This window comes from Teleopsis dalmanni, chromosome X (genome assembly GCF_002237135.1).
Source record: "Teleopsis dalmanni isolate 2A chromosome X, ASM223713v2, whole genome shotgun sequence".
Classification (NCBI taxonomy): Eukaryota; Metazoa; Arthropoda; class Insecta; order Diptera; family Diopsidae; genus Teleopsis; species Teleopsis dalmanni.
This window is the reverse complement of record NC_051848.1, coordinates 70,843,726-70,858,564: the sequence shown is the minus strand read 5'-3', so window position 1 is coordinate 70,858,564 and position 14,839 is coordinate 70,843,726. Positions and strand designations below refer to the sequence as shown.

Genomic DNA, 14,839 nt, shown 5'->3' with positions numbered 1-14,839 from the left:
TCTTAGACAGATCAGATTTACATGCAATTGACTCATTCATATTTAATAGCTTGAGGTTTAAATATTTTCTTTGAATGTTGGACTTTAGCTAATGGAGTTTATTATCAATGGTAATACCAAGGTATTTCGTTGTATTAGCAAAAGTGATTCGTTCGTTTAATAACTTTATTCGTTTATAAAAATAAATAAATACCTTATTTATATTATATGTTGACATACATAAGAAGAAACCTTAACTAACAAAAAAATTTCGATAATAATTTTAAAAGTTAAAATTAAAAATTTAGTTTAGAATATTGTTTATCAAACCTTAGAAGATAATAATTTTAATTAAGTTGATAAACTCATTTCAGATATAATGAAATGACGAAAAATCCTATTAAATTAAAATTCCACAAAATTCATTTGTTATTGTGCACTATAATTTGCTTGAACTGTTAAATGAAGTAAGTCGATCCAAAATAGGAGTACGAATAACAATGGAGTTGACTGGAAAAAATATTTGTTATGTGGCTGACTGTGGCGGTATTGCTTTTGAAACGTGTAAAGTTCTAATGACAAAGAATATTGCTGTAAGTGGTAGAAATTGCATTTATGTAAGATATTTCACTTATGTTGAATTCGCTAGAAAATGGCAATTTTACATAGCGTAGAAAATCCAAACGCAATTGCACAGCTGCAATCGATTAACCCCAAAACCCAAATATACTTTTGGAAATACAACGTCACAATGGAAAGTTCTGATATGAAAAAGTATTTCGATGAAGTAATAATACAAATGGAATACATCGACATACTTATCAATGGTGCAACCGTGTGCAGAGAGAGTGACATCACAGGAACCATTAATGTTAATTTAACGGGTCTTATTAACACAACAGCAACTGTTTTGCCTTATATGGACAGAAGCAAAGACGGCAGCGGTGGTTTAGTTGTTAATATTGCATCTGTGACGGGATTAGATCCATCGCCAGTGTTTTGTGCTTACAGTGCAGCAAAATTTGGTGTAATTGGTTTTACCAGAAGCTTAGCGGTGAGAAAATTTGAAATTATCTTAAGCTTGTATTGTTAAGTGCTTTTCATTTATCGCTAGGATCCATTGTATTATGAAAAAACTGGTGTAGCTGTTATGGCTATATGTCCAGGTCCAACAAAAACATTTGTGCGGCACAGTATGACGGCGTTTTTGGAACATGGTACAGAATATGTGGACAAATTAAAAGATGCACCATGCCAGCCAACTGCGATATGCGGAATAAATATCGTTAAAGCAATTGAGAACGGTGCTAATGGACAAATCTGGATCGCAGATATGGGTCGCTTAGAGTTGATACAACCACGACTATATTGGAAAATGGATGAACAATTTGTAGATTATATGACGAAATAATTATAATTTTATTATTATAAAATTGAATAATAATTTGTAAATTATTAATTTTAGGAATTACTTACGTGATTGATTGCATTAAATGAATTTTTATTTTACACTATGTAAGGTTTATACTTTTTAATTCACTAAAAGTTTACAATATACACCTTTTAGGTAATAAATTTGAAAAGAGGTTTTTTCGAAAAGTAGTGAACTACAACAGCAAAAATTCATTTTATATTATTTTAATTAATTGAATTTTTGGCTGACCATACAGCTGTTTCGAGTACTGCCAAATACCAAATCATCAGTGGTCTTGGAAATAATTCTTGTATTTAATTATTCGTAAATAATTATTTTTGAGACTACAAGTACCAGGATTCAATTATTCTACAGCTGGTTCATGATTTCGTTCTAATATAAACACAGCAAGTAAATTTGTTAATAAAACTTTCTTAGCAAAATAACAAAACTCCAGAAAAATTATCTAACATAAAAAGTCAAGTACGGCTTTGGGTCAGTTGGTTAAGGTGCGCTGCTTCTGAGCTTCACATTTGGCAGGACCCGAGTTCGATTCCTGGTACTTGCAGTCTCGGAAATAAATTTGTCTAAAAACAAAGTATATAGCAAAAAACAAACGGATACAGAAGTGTCATGTATACAGAAAAGTTGGAGAGAATTGAAGCTCTCCAACTTTTTTAACACAATAACATTATATTGTTGTTATATAATTATAATATAATGAATTTAAATAAAATATTTAAAATATATTGAAATATTTAAATTTTATGGAAGCTTGATACCATTAAAAGACAATGATTTATAGATTTATATCTGTGGCCTTTAAAAGTTTATTTAGAAAGTATGACAGTAGTAAAAACCAATATATTATGTGAAACATCCCATATTATGTGATGAGCTTTTCTCACAGTTCCAACTGACAAAAGAAGAAAAGGATTTAAATTTACCGATTGAGCAACTCTAGAAATACAGAATTAGAGAAGAATGGCAAAGCAGAGAAAAGGAGACGGAGAGATGTGGTTGAGAGAAGCACTGTACTACTTTGAGCTGTCACGCTAAGAATAATAATGATAAAAAATTAAACGTCTTAAAACTTTTCTCAAAGAACAGTTTGACCTTTAAACTATTTGAAAATAGGATCGTTCTATGAATTTTCGCTGGAAAAGGCAACTGAAAATGTTGAATCATTCTTTAGAAAAATGCAATTCACAATAAAACCATATAAAACCGATAAAAATTTTTGCCCTAAAAGCCTTATACCCTGGTTTAGTTGCCGATATCCGCCTGAGCATAATATGACCATGCTTAGAAATGAAGATTAAAGTATAGTTGGCTTCTCGACGTGACGTCACAATCTATGTTAACATTTAACAAAGTATATCTGACATTGAGGTATATGTGTCGTTTTTCTATGTAAGAGGATATAACTTTTAGTAACATTATTTGTGATTGTTTATAGGCTAGGAGGAGGACTCTAAGGTTTTTATTCCTTATCAATCGACATTCTTGGCGTTATATGACAGGCGATATGTCTTCGTTCAAAAGCAGAATGATTTTTATTCAGTAAAAATATATAACTGTACAATAGTGCTCTTAAGGCTGAGACATTGATAGCTTCCATTCGAACAGTTTTTTATTTAAATTGTGAAAATTTAAATTTAATGCTTAAATGATTTCGCAAAACGTATAATTCTGTAATAATTTACAGCTGTAATAATGCTCTCTGACAAATATCTTTTTATAAGATATTTAAAAATGTAAAATCTAATCAGAGATCAACATTTGGAACACATGTCGAAATGGTTGCAATTATTAGACACAATTTGCAATTGCCAGTTCACCGCACTTTATATCATTTGTGAAATAAACTAAAAGTATTGTAAAATTATCCCATAAATACTTTTTATTAGAGTAGAGTTCATCAAACTCTTATAGTATTTAGTGCATCTCGTATGTTTACTATGTGCCTTGACAGAATTAAATTTGGAACTGCCAAATACATTTGTGTTGGCAAAGTACCAACAATTTTCAGAATCGTGTACAGGCCAAAGATGCTTTAATTTTATTTTTTAATAAATTTATTTTTATTTATTTATTTATTATTACTTATTTTTTAATAAATACATTTTCAAATATTTATTAACTCATAACAAAAACATTTTAATTATAAATAATTATTTATTGTAACTTCTTATTTAGTTAAAAATATTTTTTTTTCACCATGTGAAATGAAACTACTATGTAAAAAGTATCCGGAAATTATGTTTTAAAAGACTTGCTTACAAGATGCTATGGTAATTTTGTTCTAAAATTGATAGAGCTGTTTTATGTCATAATTCGAAGTATTAGCATGAATCTGTGTTTACATTAGTGTTACTGCTATTATACTCTTGAGTGTTCTGCGGTAGCACAAAGCCAAATCGTTGCTGAGCAAGAGAAGTTGAAACTTCTAACAAAAATTAAAATCAAAATGTTTTGTGTTTATTTTGGTTGTAATAAAAATTTTGCTGGAAGTGTTAAGACTCATATCTCCGCTAACCTACTTATATCTAAATGCATGGAAATCCTATTTTTACCTAATACAATGAATACTTAGGCCGTTTGCGAGTTCGAGTAAATTGACGGTAAAGTGAGGAAAATAGTAAATTATGTTGGTATGGCAGCGAATGTTGGTATTTACTAAAATTTCGAGTAGGATAAATTAGATAAAAATTAGGTAACTCAGGTGTTACCATTGTGAAAATCTTATAAGATATTTAATAAATAAATAAATAAATTTGGAAACTTTTAACCAAAAATAATAAATAAGCACAGTAAATAAATATTTATATAAGTGCACTGCAAAAAATTCCTAGAAAATTTCAATTTACTTTACCTCAATTTACCTGAACTCGCATACGGCCTTATTGTAAATAACTATCTCAATATAAATATAATATTCATTCAGTATAAATTTAACTGAATGTTTAGTCATTTTTTTAATAAAAAGCTAAATTGAATTTAATTCCATAAAAATAACCTAAAAATCAAGTGCGACTTTGGATCAGTTGTTTTATGAACGCTGATTCTGAGCTTCAAATTCGGCAGGGCACGAGTTTGATTCCTGATATTTGTAGTCTGAAAAAAAAAAAAATTATTTACGAATAATTAAATACAAGAATTATTTCCAAGACCACTGATGATGGGTATTATTTCAATTAATTAAAATAATATAAAAATAATTTTTGTTATTATAGTTCACTACTTTTCGAAATACCTCTTTATAAAAATAATTTTAAAAAAAGGGGCCATGCATAAGAAGAAAGAGTATTATGCATGAAAAATTTTAAATATGATGCCAAAATCTGGAAAAAATCCCTGAAAAATGCTTACCAACGAAATTTTAAAAATTTTCGAAAAATTATTGTAAAAATCGTAACAGTGTCTTAAAGTAAAACTATTCTATCTAAACATCATTTTGGATTAAGAACAAAACATGATATCATAACATCACTAGAATAAGGTCAGTCAATCGGCATGCAAAGAGGACAAATATTTTAATGAAAGTATACTAGCAGTAATACATTTTCTCTGTGAATGCCCAGCTCTAGCATCCAGAAGATATAGGTTTTTAGGAAAATACTTTTGTGATAGTTTATCAGACTGCTCAATGGTAAGGATGAAAGACCTGTTAAATTACCTAAATTCGGTGGGATGGATTTAGTCTCTACTCTTCTATACTAGGGTTCTTGCGAGGAATGTGGTAACAAAACGGCGAAAAATCGCTAATTGAGGTACATTTGAAGTTATCTTATGACCTGCCACTGCAACCAACCAACCATACTAGCAGTGGTGTGTAATAACCCTTAACATTTCTTGAGGTTAAGGAGACAGGTTCAATTGACAATATAATCTACATATAATATATTGTAAAAACACTGCAACAAAACATGTTTTTCAGTACACGGTGATTGCTGATTGCGACCAAGAAACGTATTTGAACAATTGCATGTGGATTTCGCTGGGCCAATCTGAGGAAAATATATTTTAATATTGGTAGATGCAGACAGCAAATGTACTGTATTGCATATAGTTCCAAATATAACAACTTCGATCCCGATTCCGAACGAGACTGAAGTGCTTTTATTTAACTTTTCATGCTTGACATTTAATTTCAAAATTTGACATCTCATTGATAGACATCAACTACGATGGCTGTAACACCACTAATTACTACATATGAGTATATGACTCTGTATATAGCATAAGCGTTCTATAGAGTGAGTATACGACAGAAACCTTATAGCGTGCTCACAAGTACAAATATATTTAAGATAAAAAAATAATTTCGAAAAAATTAAATTAAAAATTAAAATTCAATAATAGCTACAATGAGTTTGGAGAATAAAGTTCTAGTTTTTAAAGCCGTAATTTAACTAATTCAAAACTATGGAGTCCAACTTTGGTTTAGAGACTGTAGTGTGCATGTAAAAATAATTTGAAGGCTACAATATTAATATATAAATACACCGAGAACGTAATTAAAAAAGATAGTGGAAAAATTAATAATATTAACGTACAAGGCTTTTTAATCACGTGAAGGTTTCTAATATAAGGACATACTTTCTAAAAGTTAAAAAAAAGATATTGTATAAATTATATCTAGAGCTTAAAATTTAATAAGTTATTGTTAGTTTCAAAATTATAAAGAACCAATAAAAATCTACTAGTAAAAAAAAAACAATATATAAACTAATAAAAAATCTAGCATTAGAGCTAACCGAAAGGTTAATGTGGTATCGGTTTGCAGAAGAACAATTCAGGCAGATTGATTGATGGACTATATTCATGCAAAATAACTAACTCAGGAATTGTGAATAAAGCTGAAAAATATATAAAATAAGAAAAATGAATCAAACTAAAATTGTCTATGTGAAGAGTACTCAAGAGCTGCGGCGAAGCCAAAACTAACTTTTCTTGTTATATTAGTCCATTTATTTTAATAGATCGAGCTGCGTAAGAAGCTCTTTTAACTTTTACTGCTATTATAACATTTTTATTTGTTGCGATATATTATTATTTGCTTTGTAAAAAAGTAATTAATAAAATAATTAAATTTTATTTCATTGAGAAAAGTGTTTTTATTGCCTATAGCTAAATGGTATCTCGTACCATTCATATTTGTTTGTGCCAATGAAAAGTATATTTTATACAGATATGTATGTATAGATATGAACAATTTTATCACTTCATTTTATCAGTAGAAAATAAAATAAGCCCATTTGAATAACAACGTGAAATTTAATTATATTAACAAAAAAAAAAAACAAAAAAAACGTGATAATATTTCTTAGATACGGCTTTTATATAATAATTTGCATTACGTTTGTGTGACAAAATATTAAAAATAAAGATATTAAAGATATTAATTGAATTCCGCGTGAATCGTTTTTTTTCTTATTAATATTTTAAAATAATATGTATATGACTAATATATTTTTATATACATATTTACATTTTAAAGGTAGTGAAATAAAATTTCTGAGAGTGATTTATAGTATCACAACTGGGGTTAAGAGGTTTTTCTTTAGATTCACAATATCCAGAAATTTCTCAATTTATAAAAAATAATTCTAAAGCTGTAAAGTTTACTTAAATAATTAACAATTGTAATTTAATACAGAATTCAACTGAAAGTTAGTTAATGAAGATCTGATGTATCATAAGAGTTTGACGTTAAATAACTGACTAGTTGATTATCAGAAAGTCTCCCATTGACAATAGCACGCTATCAATGTTATAAAGATTATCAATAATTAATTTTTTAATGTTAGAAAACTTCTGATTAATAGATTTTGTTTAATTATTAGGAATTCTAATATATACTAACGTACAAAGCATCCGGAATTATTAAATGAATCACGCATAAAATTAACAATCAATCAAAGTTAATTTTTATGCCCTTAAAGTAGACCCGATTGAGTACAATACAACTACACCAGTGTTTCGTCTAAGTCTTTAAATTTTATCGGAAACTGATATAGGTACGATTATTAACTCCACTTAGAATTTTCTTTTATGGCTACATAAGACTTAAAACACATTTTTTTATAGTGATAAGTTTAGGTTGTAAAAAAAAGAAAATGCCAAATGGGGCATTTCTGATGACTTTGGTTTTGGTATGCTTTAAATTTATTTCTATGTAATTATTGTGTTCTTAAAAAATATTTGCGATTTTACCCAGACTTGTAGTAAAAGTATTAGTTATTTTTCGAAAGTATGACTTGAGGGAAAAATGTATACAACAAAACAGAAATTGATATATGAATTGAACAACATTTTATTTTAATTTAACAAATTGACAAAAGTCCAGAAAAATGTGAAGTACGGCTTTGTGTCAAATGGCTAATGAACACTGACTCTGAGCTTCAAATTTGGCAGGGCAATAGTTTGATTCCTGGTATTTGCATCCTCAAAAAATTATTTACGAATAATTAAATGCAAGAATTATTTCCAGGAACACTGATGATGGGTATTTGGCAATACTTGAAACAGCTGTATGTTCAGCCAAAAGTTCAATTAAATAAATTAATATAAAACAAAATACTAAAATTCTTCAAAATAATAGGGAATATGGTTTAGACCTTGAAGTGATGTCAGTTACGTCGCCCTTACTATGTATAAGCGAAAAAATGTTATTAACACCTAAAATTTTGGACTTAAAAAAAAAAATTACAAGGTGTTAATGTATAAAGTGAGAATTAATAGAAGCTATGAACTCTCATAAATTTACTATTTTCCAGCAGTTTGCATATTTTATATTCTATAATTAAATTATGGTACAAAAATTAATAATTTAAGTTCTAGGCAAAAATTCAATGTCATGCAAAGCAGTACTAAGTACATAGGTTAACAAATTAAAAAAAAAACTAAAAATCTTAATTATTTTTAATTTTTGGTAAAGTGTTTACTTTGATTATTACTAAGCGGCATTAAAGTCACGTACTAATAGTGATATAAATCGCATGCATTTCTCTCAAACGTAATTAAAAAAGTAATGTTTATTAGTTAAATTACAAACGTGACCCATTATTCTATTTGCTAAAAAAACATCTCGTCTCCATACTTATTAAATTTACGATAAATTGTTGTATAGGGTAAACTGGTATGACTTTCTGCTGCTGGCAAGACTTCTTCCAAATATTGCTTAATGATTGTTGATTTAATTTTTTATAAATAAAATTTGGATGGATATTGCTTATAGCTTATAATATCCTCTCAAGAGGTTATTGTCAGAGCTTTCGAACACCGGATCTTGAATTTCAATAAATCATAGCACTGTCACTGTCACTTTAGTTTGAAAAGAGAGATACAAATCAATTTAAGCGAAACCTGTAAAAGATGAATGACTACTCAACCGAATAAATCCAGTACAAGCTCCAAAAAGGAATAGTTTCCTCCAATGTTTATAATATAAATAGTGCCAGGGAGTTGTACTTGTGTTCCTAATGAGAATAATTGTAGCAATTAATAAACGAACAAAGTGATCCACCTAACTTAAAAAAGAGATAATACCAAAATCATATAATAAAGGGAAGTAGTCATGTACAACTATATATTTCAAAGCATTTAATTTTGAAGATCCCGACTTTATAAATTTATTTTTAAAATAAAATGCCAGGTAAAAGCTAAAGTTTACCGACCCTATTAAATAATAGACAACTATACTCAAATAAATGCAGAGAATATCTTGATATATCTCAGTATGACACACTAACAAGGAGCTAACATAGCAAAGATATATCAATGCCAAAAGAAAATAGCTTGAGCTCCGACATAAAAATTTTCACTAAATAGTTCACTAACATTCACATTTTCCACCATTATTAAAATCCTTTCTTGAACACCACAAATTTCACCTTATAAAATAATCATGGTATTCAATTGTTGGAGGCAGTCATTAAGCTTAGTACATTAAGATGGTTCAATATTTTCAATCTAAAGTTTTCTACATAATAACAAATGCTGTATTATAGTATGTTTATCATAAGGTACTGCGCCGTATTGTTTAGATTGCCAGAATAACAAAAGAAATAAAAATATTGAACATATCATATTCATCTCGCCTTCAGTCCCTTCCGAACTCTTATGCAATGAAATTGCCGCTATTAGTAAGTTTTTAGCACAATAACCTTATACTTTCAAAATATATTATTTTAATGAGCTAAAATTTATTTATATATTATATATGGTCAGTCAAATCTCAATACTTTAACTAAACTTTTTGCTGTTGTCTTTTCATTAATATTCGAACCCTTCTAACGACTAAATAGTTTCTTTTCGTCATAAGATGCGTCACATTCGACAAATAAAATTAAGTTTAATTAATTTATATGTTTTTAATAAGAGATAATTGGTCAATTAATAATTATGTTAATTATATTTAATAAAACTTTTGTTTTTTAAGAAGAAAATAAATAATTCACAATTCTTCAATTAGTTTTTGGTCGATATTCCGTATATATGCTATAATCATTCTCATGGTATTAATATAACACCAATATATATTGCAGTAATGTAGCAACAAACTAAATAAATAGGTATAATATTATAACAATGGCAATACGGTCATTACTACTTTTAAGATAGTTTTATGTAAAACATCCTTGACTTAAAGTTGTTTAACATACCTTCTGCTCAAAAAGTACTCGGATTTTGTAAATAAAACACACAAATTTAAATTTTATTCTAAATTTATTTTATCTCCTTCAAAATATGCTTCTTCTGAAGCGATACACATATACCAATGCTTAACCCAATCTTCCATACACTTTTCGTAGGGCCGTGCAGGTATGGCTTTTAGTTCCTTCAGCGAATTCTCTTTTACCGATTCAATCGACTTAAAACGCTTACCACAAAGGGGCAATTTGAGTTTCGGAAACAGGAAAAAGTCGCACGGATCCAGATCTGGGGAATATGGTGCCTTACCGATGACAGTGGTGCCGTGTTTGGTAAAAAAAACGAGCACAACAAGAATTTTTCATAGTAAAAATCGCTAAATGCACTTGAGGTAGTCTCACATTAACAGCTGCTGTAAACAAAGTAATTGACAGATGGCGCTCATATTTGTATCATATGTCAAGAAAGAGTGTACCAACATAACAAAACAAAATTTTTGAAAAAGGTCTATTACTTAAGGAGTAGTAAACGAACAACAAAATCCGGATACTTTTTGAGCAGAAGGTATTCAAGTCAAATGATATGCCTCTTGGCCATATCCTTCAGTGAACTCGTGTCACAGCGCTGGCTGGCTTGTTCTCTATTATTCTCAATGTCTAAATTTTGTTTAGTCATAGGTATGTGTTAGGATAGATGCATTGAAATCGAGAAAAAAAAATAAAATTAATTACTTAACATTATAGTACAGATGTGAAAATGTAATAAGTATTAAGTAAAATAAAAATTATAATTGCAAATAGCAATGTGGTGTTTGAAACGTAGCTTTTAATATTCTAATGAGATGACATATTTCTGAAGAAACATTAATTAATTGCAGAAATGTTTGTTATTCAGGTTATTTAGGATGATTCAAGAAAATTGCATTTGACAAGTTAATAGTTGCAATTTGCATAAATACTTTCAACGACTTTGGGTCCATGATGTATGGTTCGAAGTACATTTTGCATTTTGCATTTTGCATTTTGCTAAATGCGATGCAAGATTGCAGCGTTAACTGAATAAGAATTTATGCACATTTTTTATCTTATTCATACACAAAGCACACAATAATCTACGTAATCTCCATAATGCAATATCGCGCACACCTATCCGAAAAGCAGGCATGACCATGTAAAATGACAGCAACAATTACAAATTGCAATATATGCAGGCGTTTTAAATAATGTCTTAACCTTGGAATAGGCGCATTAAAGCATGAGGAAAGCGCAATCATACGCCTCAAACTCGTGTGGAAGTGTAGGAATAACAACGACTCTGTGGCAGTTCATTGGACTGATGCTAATTGCAGCTTAGGGGAAATTTCGAAACGGAAGTGTTTAAAAAACACTTTTGCAGAAAAAGTTTCGTATGTTATCTCTAAGTTTGAGATTTCAATCGGATTTCGTTGCAAACAAGTTCTGCTTTATTGGTCCGCTTTTATTTTATTATTTTTTCAACCAAATCCGAGTGCAGTTTGTTGTTGCAATTTTGCTTTTTTAATAAATTGATTACAAGAAAAAAAAAATGAAAAATTATTATAACGAAATTGCAACTCTCTGATTGACAAGCAACTGATCAGGTTTCTTTATATATCACAGCTCTTTCCCTTCAACAATACTTCAAAACTGAACCAGTTCGTTGTCCATATTTGGCCTTCAACATCTTTACTCTAATCTAAGAATGATCAAGTGCAGTAGGTTGTTTTGTTTACTAAGCTCTTGTGAATTTGATGAAATTGCAAGTACAGAGAACACTCAAATAATGCGGAGATTTATTTTGAATCTCTATTTTGAATCTTTAACTTGTATAATATTTCGGAAAATTGATGTAGTTGTATTAATGGTAAGAACTATTGTTTATTAACACTTTATAAACAAAATAGCACAAAGCAACATACTAAAATTAAAAAATGTACAGCTTCCGATTACAAAATGTGATATACAAAAGTTCTTGAGTAGTTTCGTGAATCGTACCTGAATTTAGTACGACACTACAAATCTTTAATAGATTCAGTGGAGCATAGAGCCTCAAAAATTCTTCTGAACCGCATCTTATTTGGAGCTGCTATGCAGATAGCGTTTCATGAGTAGCGTGCTGATGTTAGTTTGGCATCATTTTAATAGGTAAGTTCTATTAAATTTTTTTTTTTTGAAGAACTTGGTAAACCGCTAGACCTAGCATAAATAGCATTTTCAGCTTTACCAAAGTTTGAAAGCTATTTCAAATTTCTAAATAATAATAATAAGGCCTAATAAGGCCCAAGTGGATCACTTTTGATAGCCGTTACAACCTAACCCAACCCTAGTAAACATGGTGTACCTATTCAAATAAATACATTTTTACGGTTTTTTGATTACTGTGATTTTTGTTTACTGTTCCGAACAATAACAATAACAATCACATTTTAAATAACTTACATTAAAGAACTTATATTGATGATATATTATATTATAATATATATTTGAAACAAATATATATGTGTGTTTTTTATTTAGTAATATGTAATACAATAAAATCGAAGACTCCGGATTTAAAAATATCCGATTTTTTTTTCAGCTCCGTAGACTTCATTGCTTATAGCTTAACGTCCTATAACGTGTTGTGCTTTGATTCTGCCTTATAGCATTGTTTGCAGTACTTCATATTCAGTACAACGAGAGATATGATCCAAATAAGCTGTCTTGCGACTCTTAATAATTGTTAGCAATTCTCTTCTTTTTTGACAACGTCTTAGACGTTGCAGTACTTCATATTTAGTACATCGAGAGATATGTTCCAAATAAGCTATCTTGCGACTCTTAATAATTGTTAGCAGTTCTCTTCTTTTTTGACAACGCCTTAGAAGTTCGTCAGTTGTTACTTTGTCGCACCAGAGTCAGAATAACATATGTCAGGATTATGATTTAAGTTACGTATAATTCAAATATCTTTCATTAAGACTTAGATATTGCACTTAACATCTATTTGAATCATTAGAACGGTCGTTTCAATAAAAAACACACTTTACCTTTATTTTACTGCCAAATTATTTTGTATTCGATTCTTCTTTCAGTACTTACTTGGCTTATGAAATCAAAATAAAATTACTTTAAAATTACTCCTAAAAAAATCCATATTTTATATTCTATATCTGAAATTACTTATAAGTACAAGTAAATACCTGTACTTTTGAAGCAGTAATATGATGATAGATACAAGATACTCATGCAAGGAACTATCGATATTTTTAAAAATCGAAGTTCGATTTCAAGTAACAAATTGAAAACTGATCATACTTTTGACTTGTTTTTCCAAACAGTTTAGTTGAATATACAAGATATAACAAAGAAGAATTTTATTTTTAGGAAATGGCTTCTTAAGGGGCACTGAACTGAGGAGTTTATATTTATATACATAAAAACTTTCCTGTTTATGCTGTATTAAGAAAATCATTAATTTAATAAAACATAATGTACCTTTGTTCTATATAGTGGATTACTGAAGTCCCAGTCAGGTGCTACGAAAAGATAACCACATTTCGAAATTTTTCGTGAAGCCTGAAATGTTCAAAAAGATATATAACATTATTATAAACATATACGTGTAATAATAAAAAATATATAAATAAAATTATAACAGCATAAAAATGTGAAAATATTTTTTAACGTAATTATATATAAATACAAAAATTATAAATAATAACAACTTAAAAAAGTAATAGCTTAATTCGGATATTTATTTATAATAGAAAATATGAAAAATTCATAACACTCACACTAATGTCAAAACTATATACCATATTATGAATACAATATACTATATACAACAGCTTCTCAGGACATAGAGTGCCCACTTTGAAATAAATATATCTACTACTAATAATATGAAGTTATTTAAATCTTTTATTTTCACATTATCTTATAGTAAAAACATTATCTGTATTAATAAACATAATTGGTTTCGATTCTCAAAATACCTCTGCAATGCTTTATTCCTTCAACTTATATGTATATGGTGTGCAATAGAAGAAGGAATATGCATAGATCGTTAACTTTTTATCAAGTCAAAGTAGAATCTATATAGTTTACAACGGTTAGGTGAGTTTAGGTTAATTTGACGCATAGACCCAAGGATCTATTTATATTAATTTTATAGTAGAGATTTTTGTAAATGTAAGAAAAGCTTACAACTTTACTTTTACGACAAGACCAACGAGCAATGTACACAAAATTTTTTAAGCTGAATTTTTAAATCTGACCATAGTGAAATTTAAATAACACCCTGTATACAGTAGTGTTAGTACATTAGCATCGTATTATTAGGACAATCCTATAAGGTCTAGGCTATTATATTTCTTGTTCTTGTATGCGTGTGTACCTGAGTTGGTGATTCATCACCTTGGCTCTATTTTACCTGTAGACTGTTTTAAGTCACACTAAGAATAACTAAATACGGGGCCTTTTTGAAATGATGGGTCTAATGTCTTTGTATCTGCGTGCGTTTATCAGGTTTAGCTGTGTTTTTAGGTTGTTCCTATTCTATTTATTTACTGTAATACAAACAACTTAATATATTTAATATTTTTCATGGCGTGAAAAGTGTACTTGACTCTTTCACTGATAGATAAATGTCACTGATAGTCACCCATAGATTGGAGAAATGTCACTGGTCTAACATCGTCCTAAAAATTTAAAAAAAAAACACTTAGAAATTCCAAAAAACTAACCTTTGTAATATATATATCCATATTTTTAGACATTCTGACCACTA

At 28.9% G+C, this 14,839-nt stretch overlaps 2 protein-coding genes across 5 annotated transcripts in view; one reads left to right on the top strand and one right to left on the bottom strand.

The window, feature by feature from the left end:
* Window positions 1-14,839, bottom strand: part of LOC119689336 (protein outspread) — a 92,382-nt gene that overhangs the window by 20,126 nt on the left and 57,417 nt on the right. For all 4 annotated transcript variants that reach the window (XM_038104146.1, XM_038104147.1, XM_038104145.1 and 1 more), the window contains one exon: window positions 13,546-13,626. In XM_038104146.1, coding sequence (XP_037960074.1) covers window positions 13,546-13,626 — 81 coding nt within the window. The remainder of the gene's footprint in view (window positions 1-13,545; window positions 13,627-14,839) is intronic.
* On the top strand, window positions 446-1,420 carry LOC119689337 (alcohol dehydrogenase-related 31 kDa protein-like). The gene is made up of 3 exons (XM_038104149.1): window positions 446-572; window positions 629-1,033; window positions 1,094-1,420. Exons 1-3 carry the CDS (start codon window positions 480-482, stop codon window positions 1,388-1,390), a joined length of 795 nt encoding a protein of 264 aa, XP_037960077.1. The 5' UTR covers window positions 446-479; the 3' UTR covers window positions 1,391-1,420.

What these genes read in the sequence shown, in the direction of transcription:
- LOC119689337 (XM_038104149.1), top strand. Translation starts at nt 480, where the DNA reads ATGGAGTTGACTGGAAAAAATATTTGTTATGTGGCTGACTGTGGCGGT. An exon ending in TAATGACAAAGAATATTGCT is followed by an intron (nt 573 to 628) that starts GTAAGTGGTAGA and finishes TGAATTCGCTAG; the next exon opens with AAAATGGCAATTTTACATAG. An exon ending in GTTTTACCAGAAGCTTAGCG is followed by an intron (nt 1,034 to 1,093) that starts GTGAGAAAATTT and finishes ATTTATCGCTAG; the next exon opens with GATCCATTGTATTATGAAAA.